General features: G+C 46.1%; 1 protein-coding gene across 1 annotated transcript in view; it reads left to right on the top strand.

Moving 5' to 3' along the window:
* Positions 1-18523, top strand: part of LOC125466508 (uncharacterized protein C7orf57-like) — a 112512-nt gene that overhangs the window by 80706 nt on the left and 13283 nt on the right. The window contains exon 8 of the mRNA XM_048561084.1: positions 3272-3437. Within this exon, the coding sequence (XP_048417041.1) occupies positions 3272-3437 (166 nt within the window). The remainder of the gene's footprint in view (positions 1-3271; positions 3438-18523) is intronic.

Raw genomic sequence — 18523 nt, 5'->3', positions numbered from 1 at the left:
GGATGAAAAAGAGGTTTCCAACCAACAGAGAACTGCCTGAGAAGTTCTGAAACCATAACATCAAAGTTTAATCTGCCCTCGGGTAACTGATTTTTTGCTGCCTGTCCAACTAAATTCCTCACCTCAGCTTTCACCTCTGGGCAGGCCCAGAAGATTTTTCCCATGGAATTAGTAGTTCTTTTACTGAAATGGAGAAAATAAAATAAAACAAAAAGTCAACCAGAACACTGATGGATTTCATTTAAGCTAGTTCAAGATTATTGTAGTTTGAGGACCAGGAACAGTTATACGCTTAATTTTGTGATTTCAGGGTGAAGCTGGACTATTCTATCCATCTGTAAAATTACAAATTAGGTTTGTACTAGCATCACTTTACAGAGTTACAACTGCAACACCCTTAAGAGTTGCTAGCATGTAAAACAGACTTCCACATTTATAGCAGCAGCCATCAATCTGCTGCATAAGAACTTAATGTCAGCTGAAAACAATTACATGGAACATGATAGCATTGCTTTACACATTTCTTCAATCTGTGGAGTTCACTTGATTAAACTATGCCTTAGGTAGGAACATCCCCAAAGAGAAAAAGGAAATGGTTCAGGAAACTTATTCTTATGGAGAATATGCACTTTGATAAACTCTACTTAAAACATTTAACCTTCTGAGAAAAAATTCAGCAAGGTATTTTTTTGTGTACCTACTGGGTAAATCAAGTAACATTTTAGAATATACTCCAGATCTTAAATTGTGTGTTATCCATATTTGACTGGTTGTCAAATTAAATTGCAAATCTGAAGCCATCTAAAACCCATAACCCATCTAAAATTCAAGAATGAAGTTGAAGAATATTTGAAATTCTTAACAGTCAACTAGAAAACAATCCGATAATGTTTGTCTCTGGGAGGACATTAGCTGGGAATACCATCTACATTTTTAGTGAGATACACCTACAGCTGTAACTGGTAGTATTCCTTATATATACAATCAACAAGCCTCTCAAATTCAAATAAGGTATAGATACTCCATTGCTTTCAAAATATCAGAAATATTGAATAAAATGAATTAATTCCTCAAAACAGAAAGACTGATCATGGTAACAGTGCCTCTAGCCAGATGCAAATGTTTGTTGGCTGCAGGTGATGTTTAAGTATACTTAGTTATGTTTGTTATTTCTTGTATTACAGGCATAAGCAGTTAGTAATACAATACATCTCTTTAATCTTCCTTCAACAACTACAGTGATTACAAAATGGCTCTCATGCCACAGTTCGTCTCACAAAGCTGCAACTGAATGATTATTTTTGTTTGACTATAATGGAAAAGTTTCCTTGTCACCAGAGCAGCCAAGAGTCTTCTAGAGACTGGCATTTCCTAGTGAGGATTTAAGAGTATAAGTGTAACTTTGGCTATGTCGTCATGATGGTTTCAAAAGCCAAATATTCATTGTCACTTACTTGGCTGATGCTGATATTAATGAGGCAACCATATCTAAAGGAATTGGATTACATAAAAGCGATAGTAGTAATGGTCGATGCTGGAGTCTGAGATAACAAGGTGTGGAGCTGGATGAACACAGCTGGCCAGGCAGCGCCAGACGAGCAGGAAAGCTCACATTTTGGGTTGGACCCTTCTTCAGAAATGGGTGAGGGGAAGAGGGCTCTGAAATAAATGTAGAGAGCGGGAGAGGTGGTGATAGAAGGTAGATAGCGGAGCGGATAGGTGGAGAAAAGATGGGCGGGTCAAGTAAGTGGGAATGAAGCCAGTAAAGGTGAGAGTAAGTCAGGAGTTGGGATGGGGGTTGGTCAGTGTCGGGATGGGGGAGTGCGGTAGATGGGAGAGAAGATGGACAGGTCAAGGAGGCAGGGACAAGACGAGGTTGGTCTTGGGATGAGGTTGGGGATGGGGAGATTTTGAAGCTCGTAAAGCACACATTGAGACCATTGTGTTATAGGGTTCTAAGGCAGAATATGACGTGCTGTTCCTCCAGTTTTTGGGTGGCACTATTGTGACACTGGAGGAGGCCCAGGATGTACCTGTCGTACAGGGAGTGGGAGGGGCAGTTGAAGTGATCTGCGATTGGGAGGTGTTGTCGTTTGTCGTGAACCGAGCGTGGACGCTCCACAAAGCAGTCTCCAAGCCTTCACTTGGTCTCCCCGATGTAGAGGAGACCACATTGGGAACAGCGGACACAATAGACCACCTTAGCAGATGTGCAGGTGAACATCTGTTTAATGTGGAAGGTTTTCTTGCGGCCTGGGTTGGAGGTGAGGTGGGAGGTACAGGGGCAGGTGTAGCAGTTGTTGCAGGGAAAGGTGCCGGGGTGGTGGGGCTAGTGGGGAGTGTGGAGCAGACGAGGGAATCGTGAAGAGAGCGGTCCCTCCAGAAATCAGGTAAGGGTGAGGAGGGAAATATATCCTTGTTAGTGGGGTCAGATTGCAGGTGGCGGAAGTGATGGAGAATGATACGTTGAATCTGGCGGTTAGTGGTGAAAGTTGAGGACTGGGGAATTCTGTCTTTGTTTTTGTTGTGGGGAGGGGTTGTGAGGGCTGAGATACGGGAAACACAAGACATGCAATCGAGGATGTTTTCGACCACTGTGGGGGGCAAATTGTGGTTCTTGAAAAACGAGGACATCTGGGATTATATAAAAGATGGGCAAGTCTACCTATTGTCAAAATCAAAATGACAGTAAGGTTGGCCATAATATTTACAACTTTGTCGGTAAATCAGGTAAATCCATGAATGTCTCAATCTTACCCAACATATCAACAAGCAAAATAGAACTTATTCTCACTCCGTCTGTCAAGAAACAACATAGCTTGCTCATTAATGCTTGCATTATGGTGGGATATTCCCAGCATGGCAGTTAACCAGGATAGAGAATATGAAAGCAGACAACTCAGCTATCTAAACTGTATAATCACTATTCTTTATTTTGTATTTTTTACAAGTTGTCCTAATGAGTGCAAGACAAAAAGCCTCGACAAAATGTATACCTTTGTAGCAGTGCTCAAATTGTCATTTGGCAGTACCGAACCTGTGATAGACTCTAGCATTCTTCAAAGAAAAGCAGGAGCTCTCTGTTTCAGTATCTTGGTCAATACTTCTATAATGTCAATACCAAAATAAAATCTTGTTTTTGTGCCAATTAGTTTATGAATTTAAAAAAGTCTCAGTTGCAACTGCTGCGCATTTATGTGTTGAGCATTTACACAAGGGGGTAATGGACATAATTCAATACTTTATAAACAAATTAAAATTCTATCTGCAGACCTGGTTCCTCACGACAAGTTCCAGGAGAAGTTAGAAAAACAAGAGCTTCTTAGAAATACAAAGTCATGGGGAAAGAAAGCTATTTCCACTAAAATGAACCAAAGTGTAACCTTCAGAGACCCTGTGAATGATTCCGAAGCTAAAACAGCATTAATTCTGAACAAGTAAGTCAGTCTTATACCACTCTATTCCACCATCTGAAGTTCAGATTAACAAGATCAACTATTGTAAAAAATCATTTACGATGATCTTTTACAATAGTTGCTTTTGTTAATCTGGACTTGAGAGCAACATCCCTGTAGTATTGTCTTTAGGACTTACAATATCATTGCAAAGGCATATTAGGAGATTTTTATGAATTCTATATTAAAGTTATGTTGACAACACATTCTTTGAATATTATAGTATTCTTCCAAAGTAAATGTGGATATACCTTAAGGATGATATGCAGCATGCTTTCTTTGTTACAGTTCATGTCACCACTGAGTTTGAATTTCAAAATTTCTTTGGTATTTCACTACCAAACATATTGATAATTTTTATATAAATATGCATTGTCATGGAACTCTAGCATTCATCTTGTTGTTAATATGAGATTATTATAAATGGCCATCTATGACAATGACAAGGAAGTCTGAGATTGATTACTGTGGCAGCAGTTGTTTTAGTCAAACCGTGAGGCTTATTAAACCTTTCTTATCGGTTATCAGACTTGACATCCTAAAAAGCTATTTAAGCAAAATAAAGCATAAGTTAAAAATTAAATATGGGAAAATATTCACTTCTAATCCCACTCACATAATGACTGAAATTCTCGGACAATGGGGAAGAGAGGGTATTTTGTCAATGGGCTTGAAAATGGATGAGGTGATTATGAAAAATACACTTGGTAGGAGGGTCCTTCTGATCCTGCTTGGAGACTGCCAGGGTTTAGTTGATAGTTTTCCTACATGGCAGAAGCCTCTCCCATTGTCATTATCTGCAAGGCCTCATGATTGTGTTTTGACTTGATGGGAAGTTTTTTAGCCTCAACTGGCTGAGAGTGAGGACTAAGATGACTTTACATTATATCCATAGCTCAAGTATGTCAACAACTGTGAAGTTGTTGTCCAGACTGCAGGAAACATTCAGTTTGCGCAGAACCTTTTCAACTCAGCATTCAAAAGATTTTGATCTTTCAACCAATGTCTGCAAGGTGAAAATCCTCCAGATTTTCTGTCATGTATAAACAAATACATCTTTAGTTATTGGTATTGTCGAAGACACTTCTGAAGTTGTTGAGTACATGCTACCCTACCACATCCACCCCCCCCCCACCCCACCCAGCTATCTTTCTCAAAAGGTCACTATTGAAGAACAAAAACAGAAGTTGCTAGAAAAGTTCAGCAGGTCTGGCAGCATCTGTGAAGAAAAAACTGGAGTTAGTGTTTTGGGTCTGGTAACTCTTCCTCAGAACTAAGTGGAAGGTTCTGAGGAAGGGTCACCAGTCCTGAAACGTTAACTCTGATTTTTTCTTCACAGATGCTGTCAGATCTTCTGAGCTTTTCCAGAAACTTCTGTTTTTGTTCCTGATTTACAGCATCCACAGTTCTTTCAGTTTTTTATAGTCACTATTGAAGAAGTTAGCCAGTTTAGAATCAGCAAAAGACTGCCAGCATAGTTGCCCAGCAATCGCATGACTGATCTTCAACAGATCTCCACAGGAGGACAAATTCTCTCATCTATGACACCTTCGTTTTCGCCACCCTTCCATATAATAGTGAGACCTGGTCCACTTCAGAAATAAACCTTGGGTGTTGAAGAATTTCAAATGGCAGTGTCTATGCATGATACACAAGATCATGTTGGAGGTTGCTGGTGTAGTGGCAATGTCACAGGATGGTAATCTACTTAGACCAGGCTAATGCTGTAGGGATAATAAAATGTGAGGCTGGATGAACACAGCAGGCCAAGCAGCATCTCAGGAGCACAAAAGCTGACGTTTCGGGCCTAGACCCTTCATCAGAGAGGGGGATGGGGAGAGGGAACTGGAATAAATAGGGAGAGAGGGGGAGGTGGACCGAAGATGGAGAGTAAAGAAGATAGGTGGAGAGAGTATAGGTAGGGAGGGGATAGGTCAGTCCAGGGAAGACGGACAGGTCAAGGAGGTGGGATGAGGTTAGTGGGTAGATGGGGGTGCGGCTTCGGGTGGGAGGAAGGGATGGGTGAGAGGAAGAACCGGTTAGGGAGGCAGAGACAGGTTGGACTGGTTTTGGGATGCAGTGGGTGGGGGGGGAAGAGCTGGGCTGGTTGTGTGGTGCAGTGGGGGGACGGGACGAACTGGGCTGGTGGTTTCCATGGAGCTCTAGACGTGTCAAGTTGAGCAGATTTTTATTCTCAATCTGCAGAAAAATTTGTGTTGAAGTGTGTAAACTCTTTCCTTCAAATTGTTACTTAGATTGAACTCTTGCCCACAGAGATCACACTATTAATGAAATCACCATGTTCAGTTCTTCAGTCATAATAATAGAGGATTGCTTTTTTACTTGGCATGATTACTGTCCCTGGTACTGATGATTCTTCCTGGAGAAATACAGGAATAAAATGCTCTGCTTGATCACGAATCTTTTCAGCATTTGGCATCAAGCTCAAGTCGGTCATCATTGTATATTCACCAAGCATCATTGCAGTCTGAATTCACCAAGATTTATTGCATGATCTCTTCATTTGCATTTCCTTGTAAAATTTGCAGTTTCTTGCAATCCAAACACTTCTCAATGTTCACAGGAGAGGAAAACATTTATACCTCCACTATATAAACCCAGGTTTCCACTGTTGACAGTGCGAAACAAATTTCTTATGCCAAATAACTAATCGCAACAGATTCTGCCTTCAATTTGTTTCCACCCTAGAAATCTTTTGTACTGTTTTTTTTACCACAATAGACTACCTTGTGTTGGGAATACATAATCCATAAAAATAATAATGTGAAATAAGCTAGAAATGATGGAAGGATTTGGAAAGATTTTGTGTTTCAGAGGTGTTGCAGGTGTTATCATGTGACATCTAGAAACAGAAAAGTCAAAAACTGAAATAAAAACAAAACATATTGGAGAAACACAACAGGTCTGGTAGCATCTGTGCCAATAGAAACAAGACTTGACATTTCAAGTCCAATGATGTCTTCAGAACTGAAAGAAGCTAGAGAATAATGGTATTTTGGTATTATAGCCACAAAACGACATGATCAACTATCGTATCCTTATATACAGATGAGGAAGGACACCACTTTGATTGGGACAACACATCCATCCTAGGACAAGCCAAATAGAGACACACACGAGAATTCCTGGAGGCATGGCATTCCAACCGGAACTCCATCAACAAACACATTGGCTCCAAATCAATCTACCATCCTCTGTGAAAAAGAACAGGAAATGACATCACCAACCCAGGAAATGACATCACCAACCCAAGGAAACCTAAACAGATAAATAGAAAGTGGGACATAACACCAGCGCTTCATTGGAGGCTCACTGTTGATGTTACCTGGAATGGTGACTGATTATCTGGGAACAAACCTTCCAGCTCAGTGAACCAGCTTACATCCGGAACAAAAAAAAGACCCACTCTTTGTGGACTGAGAGGAGGAGACCGCTGTGTTGGAGGTGGAAGGAAGACGTCGGGTTGGCTGTGCACCCTTGCAACTGGTGGATCTTAATGCTGGCTTCGGCCTAACGCTGGTTCAGGGGAGCAGCCAACCTGCAACGATGGCTGTGGCAAGTGCTCGTGCCCCAGGTCGGGGGTCCGGGACACCATCCGTGTTTCCGTGAAGAAGGTGGATGAAGGTGCACCTGTGGACCGCACCTTCTTTGTGAAGAGGGTCCTGTTGGACTGTTGTGGGTTCGCTGCTGCGGACATTTACTGCCTGCAGGATTTCCCCGGAGGAGGTTTTTACGATGTAACCTTCAGGAGTGTCAAGCTTTGCGAGCGCTTCCTGGAGGTTTTCAAGGAGAAAGGAGGTGAGGGCCCCCTACCTGTATTGACTGCTGTCCCGCTGTTCGTGATGTCAGTGCAGAGGAGCCGTATGGTCACTGTACACATGTACAACCCGCATGTGCCAGCAGCTGATGTCCTGACCTTCCTTGGAAGGTACGTGAAGGTGGAAGGGGAGCTAACTGACATCATGGACCCCTTTGGAATCTGGACCAGTAAGAGGCAGGTCAAGGTGACGCTGAGGATGGGCGCGGACGGGAACATTGTACACCCACCGTCCAGCTTTGCGATCGGCGGGAGCAAGGGCTACCTGACCTATGCAGGGCAGCCTAAAGTCTGCCATGCCTGTGGTAGGTCAGGTCACATGGCGGCCGACTGCAAAGCCACCATCTGCAGGAACTGCAGGGAGGAGGGATACCTTGCAAAGGATTGCCCACAAGAAAAAAGCTGCAACCTTTGCGAGGAAGGGGCCACTTCTATAGGGCATGCCCGCGGCGGGGGACCACCTACGCCCAGGTCGCCAGCAGGGGTAATGCAGGGCCAGCCCCCCCGGAGGAGAGGAAGGCACCAGGGCCCTGCAAGGACCCCACTAATGTGCAGGAGGGCCAGGTCGTACAGGAGGGCCCAGCCCCGCAGGATGAACCCAAGGCCAGCAAAGCGCCCCTGCAGGCTCCGCTCCCCTGCCCCCGACAACCCGGAGTCGATGGAGGCGGCGACAGGTGACCCAGGGAAGTGGACGACGGTCTGGAAAGCAAGGAGGAAGGTCCGCCGGCGGGCCCAGGCACTGCAACCATCAGGCGGGAAGAGGCAGCTACAGGGGGGCTATAAGAGCTCCTCTGACGAGGAAGATTTGGAGGAGGCCTGCCCAAAGCAGAATCTAAAGACCTCGAGGGAGAAGGAAAGCAGCACCCCGCTTCCAGGTGACGGGAGGCGTCCTGAGGCTCCCTCTGACACCCAGCCACGTGACGCTGGGGCCCTGGAGGGCCCCCCGGAACTTCCAGGTGGGAAGGAGGAAACAGCGCATCCCCAGCCTGACCCAGAGCCAGACTCTCCTGCCTCCGTACCCGCGATGGGGGGATGCCACCCGCAAGGCAGCACGGACGGCTTCCTGAGCCCGGAGAGCGTCCAGCAGTTAGCCCGGGCAATGTGCATGAAGGGATAGATGGAGGGGCTGGACCTTGGACTTGGGGAGGGTACTGCGGTCACTGCCCACAATGGGGGTACGAGTTGTGAGCATTAATGTGCGCAGCGTCAAGTCCACCGCAAGATGTGTGTCCACGTTGGCCTACCTGACCACCGTCAAGGCGGACCTCCTGTTTCTGCAGGAGTGCGGGATACCGCACCTCAGCGGGTACGGTAATTGGTCCGGCGCCTGGACCTGTGGGCCTTCGATCTGTTCGGGGGTAACGATTGTCGCTCCTTGGGCCTGGCTATTTTGCTGCGGGGGCACAACTTCACCATCTCTCAAGTTCAGGAGGTGGTGGGGGGGGTGCCTCCTAGTGGCTGATGTCACCTACAGGAACGCTCCCCTGAGGCTGATCAACGTGTACGCCCCAGCGGTACAGAGTGAGCGGTTGGCCTTCCTGCAGCGGCTTCCACCCCTGCTGGCTATGTCCACGCCGGTCATCCTAGGCAGAGATTTCAACTGCATCATCGATGCAGATGGAAGATCCGGCGTGGGGACAGCGGGTGGGGGGAGTCAACTGGATGTCACGTCCAGATTCCTGATGGGCACGGTGAAGGACACCAAGCTGCTCGACGTCTTCAGCACCCCTGCAGACGGAGCGCAGCGGAGATACACCTGGTCGCAGCCAGTCAGGTCTATTCGCTCAAGGATAGACTTCCTGTTTGTGTCACGGGCATTCTCGGTCAGGTCCACCGACGTCGAGCCGGTGTTCTTCTCTGACTGCTGACCACTGCCTCCTGCTGGCAGGCTGTCACTTACAGGACGACCAGCCGGCCAGCACGGGGACGTGGAAGCTCAACACGAATCTGTTGACCCCAGAGAACGTCGAGGAGCTTAAGAGGGAGTATGCCGGTTGGAGAACCGTGAAACCCCTCTTTGAGTCTCTGGGCGACTGGTGGGAGACGGTGAAGGAGAACATCAAGAGGTTCTTTGTCCTCAAGTGTGTTCGGAAGGCGAGAGAGAGGCGGGGAAAGCTGTCGCGACTCCAGAAAAGGGTGCAGAACCTGCTCCTTCTGCAGTTGATGGGGGTCGATGTCACGGAGGACCTCCGCAAGGTGAGGGGCCAGCAAGCCTCGCTCTTTGCCGCGGAGGCCTCCAGGATAATCTTCTGGTCCAGGGTCCGCTCCGTGGAGTAGGACGAGACGTGCTCGCGTTTCTTCTTTCTGAAGGTGCACAAAGAGAGCTCTATGCTTAGCCAGCTGAAGGAGGACGACGGCTCAGTGACGTCATCTCGGCCCGACATTTTGAGGATCAGCAGATCCTTCTATGCCGGCCTGTATGACATGAAGCCCACGGACAGCACGGCCTCCGAGTCGTTTCTGTCGTCTATCACGGAGGTCTTAGAGGACGGCACAAGGGAGTGGCTGGACTGGCCGATATCCTTGGACGAGCTGACCAGAGCCCTCAAATCCTTGAGAGGAATAGGACTCCCGGGAGCGACGGCTTACCGGTCAAGCTGTATTCCGCTCTGTGGGACGTGGTCGGCCAGGACCTGCTGGAGGTGTATGATAGTGTGCTTCCGGCAGGGGAAATGTGCAAGTCCATGAGGAAGGGCATCATCACCCTCATTTACAAGAGGAAGGGGGAGAGGGAAGAAATTAAGAATTGGCGTCCCATTTCACTATTGAACGTGGACTACAAAATCCTGGCCAAGGTCCTAGCCAACCGGGTCAGGTCTGTCCTGAAGTTGGTGATTCACCCTGACCAAACCTGTGCTGTGCCGGGCAGGAAGATCGCTGAGAGCCTCGCGCTCATCAGGGATACGATCGCCTACGTACAGGACAGGTGGGTGGACACCTGCCTCGTCAGCCTGGACCAGGAGAAGGCCTTCGACAGGGTCTCTCATGCTTACATGAAGGACGTCCTCCCCAAATTGGGGTTCGGGGAGGGCATCCGCAATTGGATCCGGCTGCTCTACACCAACATTGTTAGTGCAGTCTCGATCAACGGGTGGGAATCGGACAGTTTTCCCATCAGATCTGGAGTCAGGCAGGGCTGCCCACTCTCTCCTGCCTTGTTCGTGTGCTGTGTGGAGCCCTTCACCGCATCCATCAGGAAGGATGTGAGCCTGAAGGGCGTGACTATCCCAGGCAGCGGAGGCCTCCAGGTCAAGACCTCCCCGTACGTGGACGACGTCGCCGTCTTCTGCACTGATCGTCAGTCGGTGAGTAGGCTGTTGGACATCTGCGGCCAGTTTGAACTGGCCTCGGGTGCCAAAGTCAATAGGGGTAAGAGCGAGGTCATGTTCTTCGGGAACTGGGACGACCGCTCCTTCATCCCCTTCACCGTCAGGACAGACTACCTGAAGGTGCTGGGTGTTTGGTTCGGTGGAGCTGGGGCGTGCACTAAGACTTGGGAGGAGCGTATCACCAAACTGAAGCAGAAGCTGGGCAGGTGGACGCTCCGGTCCCTCTCCATCGCGGGTAAGAATCTGGTTGTCAGGTGCAAGGGGCTTTCGGTACTGTTGTATGTGGCGCAGGCCTGGCCTATTCCCTGGACCTGCGCCACTGCGGTCACCCGGGCCATCTTCCACTTCATTTGGGGGTCGAGGATGGACCGGGTCCGCAGGGACACCATGTACAAAGACCTAGAAAATGGGGGAAAGGGCGTACCGAACGCCACCCTCGCCCTGACAGCTGCCTTTGTGTGCGGCTGCATCAAGCTGTGCGTAGATCCTCAGTACGCAAACACCAAGTGTCACTACTTACTGAAGTTCTACCTGTCCCCGGTGTTGCAAAGGATGGGCCTGGCCTCGTTGCCGTGGAACGCTCCAAGTAGTTGGACCGTCCCGTACCAGCTGTCCTTCGTGGAGAAATTTTTGAAAGGAAACACCTTTGACCACAAGGCTGCCAGGCAGTGGTCAGCACGTAGTATCCTCGAGACCCTTCGGGAAAAGGAGAGGGTGGATCCTGTCATGTGGTTCCCCACGCAGACTGCCAAAGTCGTTTGGCAGAATGCCTCATCGCCAGAACTTTCAAACAAGCACAAGGACATTGCTTGGCTGGCGGTGAGAGGGGCTCTGCCAGTGAGATCCTTTATGCATGCCCGGAATCTCTGCACCACCACACGCTGCCCTCGAGGCGGCTGTGGGTTGGACGAGACTGTCGATCACTTCCTTCTGGACTGTGCCTATGCGCAGGAGGTCTGGAGGGGGATGCAGTGGTATTTGTCGAAGTTCGTCCCGAGCAGCTCCGTGACGCAGGACTCCATGCTCTATGGGCTGTTTCCCAGGACGCACACCGAGACCAACAGCAACTGCGCCTGGAGGACCATCAATGCGGTGAAAGACGCTCTTTGGTCTGCCTGCAACTTGCTGGTCTGCCAGCTGATAGAACTGACCCCGACCAAGCGTTGCAGACTGGCACACTCCAAGGTCCAGGACTACGTGCTGAGGGACACGCTAAAGCTTGGGGCAGCCGCCGCCAAGGCGCGTTGGGGAAAGACCACCGTATGAAACCCCTTGTCCAGAATGGAAAAAAGGGCCCTGCCTGGTAACTGGGCCCAGCTGGCGCCTTCCCCAACTGGTCAGGGGGCAACGGGGACTGTGCGGGGTGACGACTGCCGGGGTATTTTCTTTGCTTTGTTTTTTTCTTCTTTGTTTTCCTTTCCTTTAGTTGGAGTATGTACCCCCGGGTAACCCGGAGCGGCTTGCATGACTGGGTAGGTGTATAAATGGTTTTTTTTGTACATCTTATGAATAAAGTATATTTTTTCAAATAAAAAACAGGTGATGAAATGTCTGAAAACTAACCTTCCAGCTCAGCGAGCAAACTCACATCCAGAAATTCAATCTGAGCTACAAATCTTCTCAAAACTCGCTGGTATTTTTGCTGTTGACAAAGGAGGAGGAGAAACAAGCGGAATGGTCAGTGATCCCAGAGCAAAACAAAAAGGTAGTGCTAATTGTAGTAAAGGGCAGAAGTAAATATGAAATAGGTATGACAGGTGATGATGCTTGTGAAGAAGAGAAAATAGGTCAGCTCTGCAGAGGTCAAACCAATACCATCAAAAATCTTATGGAGTGGAGGTGGTGAATGAAGTGTAATCAAAATTGAGAACAAAGTGTCGGGCTGGATGAACACAGCAGGCCAAGCAGCATCTTAGGAGCACAAGCTTTTGTGCTCCTAAGATGCTGCTTGGCCTGCTGTGTTCAATCCAGCCCCACTCTTTGTTGTCTTGGATTCTCCAGCATCTGCAGTTCCCATTATCTCTTCTTGCTCTGAAGTTGTTGAACTCAGTGCTGAGTTGAGAAGAGTGCAAAATGCCCATGTGAAAAACGAGGCACTGTTTCTCCAGCTAGCTGAAACACTGTAGCAGGCCTAGGATGGAAGTGTCAGCATGAGAAGAAGATGGTGTGTCAAAATGGCAAGCAACTGAAAGATCAGGACCATTCTTATTGACAGAATAGAGATGTTCTGCAGATAGATCACCCAGTCTCCATCTGATCTTGTCAACATTGAGGAGACTGTGTCATGAGAAATCTTATGCTATTTTATCTGTTCACACTCAAAGATCCACTGAAATGACTATATCTGTATTGGTTGAGAGAGTGCTTGTAAGATGTGACAGTACTTATCTGAACTTTACTGTTGTTATGTTTGATCTGATTATGTTGAGAAGGATGATCTCTGGGCATTGACATCTGCAACTGTGGGAAACACGAGATCGTGTCAAATACTCTTTGGGAAATCAGCTTCTGCATGCAATCAGACAGTGTGAAGTGCAATGTAGCCATTTCAATGAAAGGTTTGCACTCTAGTCACGATCTCCCTCAAGGAGCCTTTTGTTGATTTGCCCAAGTTTTTTTTATTTAAAAAATTTTGATGATTTTTCATGGCTCTTTCCTTCATGGTGGCAGTAACTTACTGGCACTGAATCTTTCCTCCTGTCTGGGAACTTTATGGGTATTATACACCCACTTCTCCTGCAAAAATAAAATTAAGCTGCTCCTATTCATTAAAAGCTGCATTTTTCAGTACTGGCAAGTACTCATACGCACTGTAGGTCTGAGTCATTTTGAGGAATTAGTTAATATCCCAGGCAGAGACCAACCCAAAGTTCAGGAGCAGCATGTATCCTCAAGTAGTATGGCTGCTGAGGGGAGATAGTGACTATCAGTTGCTTGACACCACACTCTGAAAACAACTGGTCTACTTGGAATTTGGTTCTGACAAGAGAATCCTGGGAAGATAACAGAGTACTTTAGAGATGCCTTTAAACCTTTCCTGAAGAGGCAGACATACTTGCCAATTCACGTACATCTTCATATCACTCTGTACCACATCCATTTTAAAACTGTACCAATTTTTCTTCCAACATAGTTTTCTCAAACTTTGCTGCCTTAAGTTGCATCTGCCATGTGTGTGTGTCCTCTGCACTAATCTGTTGCTGTCCTCCTGAAGACCCTTGCTGTATCCTTATCTCTTTACTACTTCTCCAATTCTTGTGTCACCTGCAAATTTTGAATGTTTGTCCTGTATAATAAGTCTCTGCTATTAATGTGTAAAGCATAGCAGTTTCCCATTGTGAGACACTGTTGTGTTGTTCCTTTTAGTAAAAAAACAGCAATACAACTCTGCTGTCTGCTTTATGTCTCTTAACTAATTCTGTATCCATCTGTTACTGCTTGTCGAATTCCATAGCTTCAATGACACTGCGCAGCTTTTGCATTGTTTTTAACCACAGATATATCTCCACCTATCCAGTGACAAACCTTCAGGCAAGATTGGATGGAGCGTTATACAGGCCTGATGAATGTTACCTATAGTGAGAATTTGGCAGAATTATGTGAGAAGTCCAATAAGACTTATCTTAATGTTAAGAGCAACTTGCTGCATCTATTAACTCAGTTCTAGGCATCCCTAGATCATCACTAGGCAGTGGTGAGTTACCTATAAGGAGGATTAATACTTATTAATGATTTTATTAACCGAGGATCTCACCTCAACTGTGCAACTTCCAATCCTGTTACCTGTTACAAACAACCAGGTACTAAAATTATTTGACATGTAAGTCAGAACAGGTATCTGATGACATTTGCTTTCTGCTATCTAGAAAGAACCTCCATATTTGCTTATCATGCAACACCATTTCATGTGATAATTAATGGGCATTTGCCTCATGCAACCCTTGATCACCAATGATGGAATATCCAATATTTACCAACCCTGCAAATAGTATTGAACAGCTGTTGCGAGGACACTTTGAGTGCAGGGATAACCACCCAACACACAGGTTGCCAGGCTGTATATGCCTGCTCATTTGTAATCTTAGCATTCACTTACTTGGCATCCAGCCCGCAGCATTCATGCCTTGCCAGATTGGACAATAAAAACTTGGGCACAGAAAGCAGAGGCATATGTGGAGGTAGGTATAAGGACAGTGATGGGGAAATCTTAAAAGAATAAGATGGGCATATATAGATACAGTGATGGTGGAGTATTATTAGCAGTGACAAGCTCAGTGACTTCCACTGGCAGAATGTAGAGAATCACACTGATCATCAGTAAGACGTAATGTTGGAGCACAGGGAACAGGAGGAAAGTTGGAGGTAAAGTGAAATGTGATGGTTTTCCACATTAGGGGATGGGTAAAAATGAGCTTTTGAGGTAGTGCTAGGCAAACAGAATGTGGAGGCTGGTTCTGATGTGTACACTGTGAATTACATTCCTTGCCACCACTTGCTGTTTACTAGACATTAACTAACTACAGCTGAAAATTGGTTGAGATAATATCCAGGATGGGCAAGGTAATTGTTAATTTGATCAGTGAAATCACATGATCCATGTTTGCTGGATGCTAGGGCGTTGAAGGGGAAAATCGATTAAATGTATGCTTGCAAACTCCAGCTATATTTAATTTGCAAGAATTTCATCCTCCATTGACAATGCATGCAGAGTGAATGTGTTTAAGAGTTCAAGTGCTAACAAATGCCAATTTGTACCATGTCAATGACCCTTGAAAATTGAGCACTAGCATCTCAATAACACAAAAGTTGGCAGCGATGACTCTCAAAGTGAGGCAGAAAGCACCCTGTAACTTGTGAAACTTGCAAGGGTACTATGGAAGGTAGAGATTATCACTTCACCATTTGTCATGTATGTCTGCTTAGATTTGTCTGGGCACATTCCATTGCAATCTATCATTATAGCATATTGTGCTCTGCACAACAGGAGCAAGCAATGAGGCATTGTACTGGATACAGACAAACCAGGAGAACAGGAACAGCTTTTCCAGGAGGAGGACAAGAACTTTAGGAAGGAGGAAGCTTTCCTCATGTCTGACAGGCCTCAGTCTTGTTGGTACTACAAGCCAGACAAGAGCTGATTGACTCCCAGTTCCAGTAGTTGAAAGTGTTATGGAATGCAAAACAGATATTATGGATTGTAAATAGTCATTGGTCATCATGCCAATATTTGATTTGCAATGTGGGGACAAACAGCAGCCTCTATTCATTTCAGTGTGTTTACTTTTTCTGCCTATAAATAAAAGCTCATCTTTTCGTTGTCTGATTGCTTGCCGGTATATAATGTTCCCCTAATGGGTATTGACAAAAGGTGTCTGTACATTCTGGATAGCATAACAGTGATTTAGAGAGAGTCTTTAAATGGGATGTAGCTAAGGACAGCCAATTGGTGTGGTCTGGCTAACTAAAAACTAGGATGAGAGAATGGGTTTGTTCCTGTGAGGCAATTTCAACCATGCAGGCTGTGTGCCGTCAGCAGCTTGGCTTTGTCTCCAATATGCTATTATGTTGCCAGTGAGAGGCAGTGCCAGATTGCCAACACTTTTCAGGGTGCACAGCTATTCTTTAGTATGGCATGGCTGACACGGATTCTGGTCTTTCAGCAGATATTCTATGAGTCAAAGGTTGTTCCAGGATTGACGTGATAGGAAGGGCCTATGAGTGGATGAGAGGGGCAATGAGTTGAGGATGGTATGAAATAATGAACGATCTCACCTTGTCTCGTGGAAAGAAACCTTCCGTGAAACTTGACAGAATTGACACTTGGCCAATCAGCCTGAGATTCAAGATAACAAAGTGTGAATCTGGATGAACACAGCAGGCCAAGCAGCATCTTGGGAGCACAAAAGCTGACGTTTCGGGCGTAGACCCTTCATCAGAGAGGGGGATGGGGAGACGGTTCTGAAATAAATAGGGAGAAGAGGGGGAGGCGGACCGAAGATGGATAGAGGAGAAGATAGGTGGAGAGGAGAGAATAGGTGGGGAGGTAGGGAGGGGATAGGTTTGTCCGGGGAAGACAGACAGCTCAAGGAGGGTGGATGAGGTTAGTAGGTGAGAAATGGAGGTGCAGCTTGAGGTGTGATGAGAGGATGGGTGAGCGGAAGAACAGGTTAGGAAGGCAGGGACAAGCTAGGCTGGTTTTGTAATGCACTGGGGGAGGAGACGAGCTGGGCTGGTTTTGGGATGCAGTGGGGGAAGGGGAGATTTTGAAGCTTGTGAAGTCCACATTGATACCATTAGGCTGCAGGGTTCCCAAGCGGAATATGAGTTTAGATTCAGCCTGGTATATGCATGCTCTTGTTTCCTGGGTTTTCTAATAGACATCCTCCACAAGTACTGCAAATATTTCCCAGAAGGCCTGCATAATTTTGGGACCTATGTTTATCAAAGAGAGTGTTTTTTGAAGTTTTGTGTGCAACTTTATTGTCATAGGTAAGGCTTGTATTTATTACTAATCCTTAATTGTTCTCTGATGGATTGACTTTCTCGGCCATTTTAGAGGACAGCTAAGAGTCAACCACATTATTGTGGGTTTGAAGTCACATGTTGCCCCAACAGATTTCTTTCTCTAAAGCATATTTGTGAATCACGTTGTTTTGACGACAATGGTGACTAGGTTGCCATTAAATTTACATTTAATTCCAGATATTTATTGATAAATAAACTCAATTCATTTCATTGTCTGCCTTGATGGAATTGAATATGAGTACCCAGAACATCAGTACCCTGGATACTAGACTACTAGATCAGAAACATTACCACTAAGTTACTGCCTCCCATTGTGCATGGAACACTGCAGTGCCTTTATTACTGACAAGCCTTAAGTTGGCGTGAGGTTCTTCTCTGAATGGATGTCAGACTTGAATTTTGAAGTATTAATGCCTTTACATTCAGTTAAAGTCACAGTTTAAGGATAAAGGCTCAGCTATTTATGACTGATGAGGAAAAGTTGTTTCACCCAGAGAGTGGTGAGCTTGTGGAATTCTGTCACAAAAAGTGGTTGAGGCCGAAACTTTGACTGTTTTGAAGAAGGAGGTAGATATAGTTCTTAAGGTTAAAGGGAACAAATGGTGTGGGGAGAAAGCAGGAAAAGCAGGGTTGGAAGGCCAAATGGCCTCTTCCAGCTCCTACTTTCTATCTTTTTATGAATTTTAGAATATCTTGAGTGTCATTCAAACAGTATATCTAGAGGGAATCTTATACGTCTGATAGACCTTGGAAGTCTATTTAGGCATACCAGCAAGCTATCAGTATAATGACAAGTTTAAAAATCACCCTCCTCTGGGTGCTGTTAAAATCAAAACCACTTGAACATTATACAATAAACAAGATTGTTAAAGGGGCAGTGATGGCTTTTAGTAGGGTGATTGTGCTCTTCCTGTCAGATATGGGAGATCAGGGAGAATTTGAATGTTCCTGGAGACTATGTCTGCAGGAAGTGTATTTGGCTGCTAATCCTATTGGACTGCATGGATTGGTTAGAGTGGCTTTAGAAGCAATGAGGAGTTGCCAAGACCAAAGGGGTGTGATGGAAGGCAGCTTCAGGAAGGTGGACACATTGCACCTGCAGTCAGGTAGATATATAATCATTAGGGATGTTAGGAGAGGTAGCCAGCTAGTGCAGGAGTCTCTTGTGGCTATACTCATCTCAAAGGTATATGCCATTTTAGATACTCTTAGGGGAATTGGCCTCTCAGTGGGGTCTAGCACTGAAAGCTAGATTTCTGGTCCTATGACTGGACCTGTTGTAATGATGGGTATATCAGGATCCAAGCAATTTGATTGCAGTAAGAACTCTCTGGTCTGGGGCACAGACAGATGTTTCTGTGGCCATCAGCAAAACA

This window comes from Stegostoma tigrinum, chromosome 2 (genome assembly GCF_030684315.1).
Source record: "Stegostoma tigrinum isolate sSteTig4 chromosome 2, sSteTig4.hap1, whole genome shotgun sequence".
NCBI classification, from domain to species: domain Eukaryota; kingdom Metazoa; phylum Chordata; class Chondrichthyes; order Orectolobiformes; family Stegostomatidae; genus Stegostoma; species Stegostoma tigrinum.
This window is presented reverse-complemented; position numbering and strand designations above follow the sequence as displayed.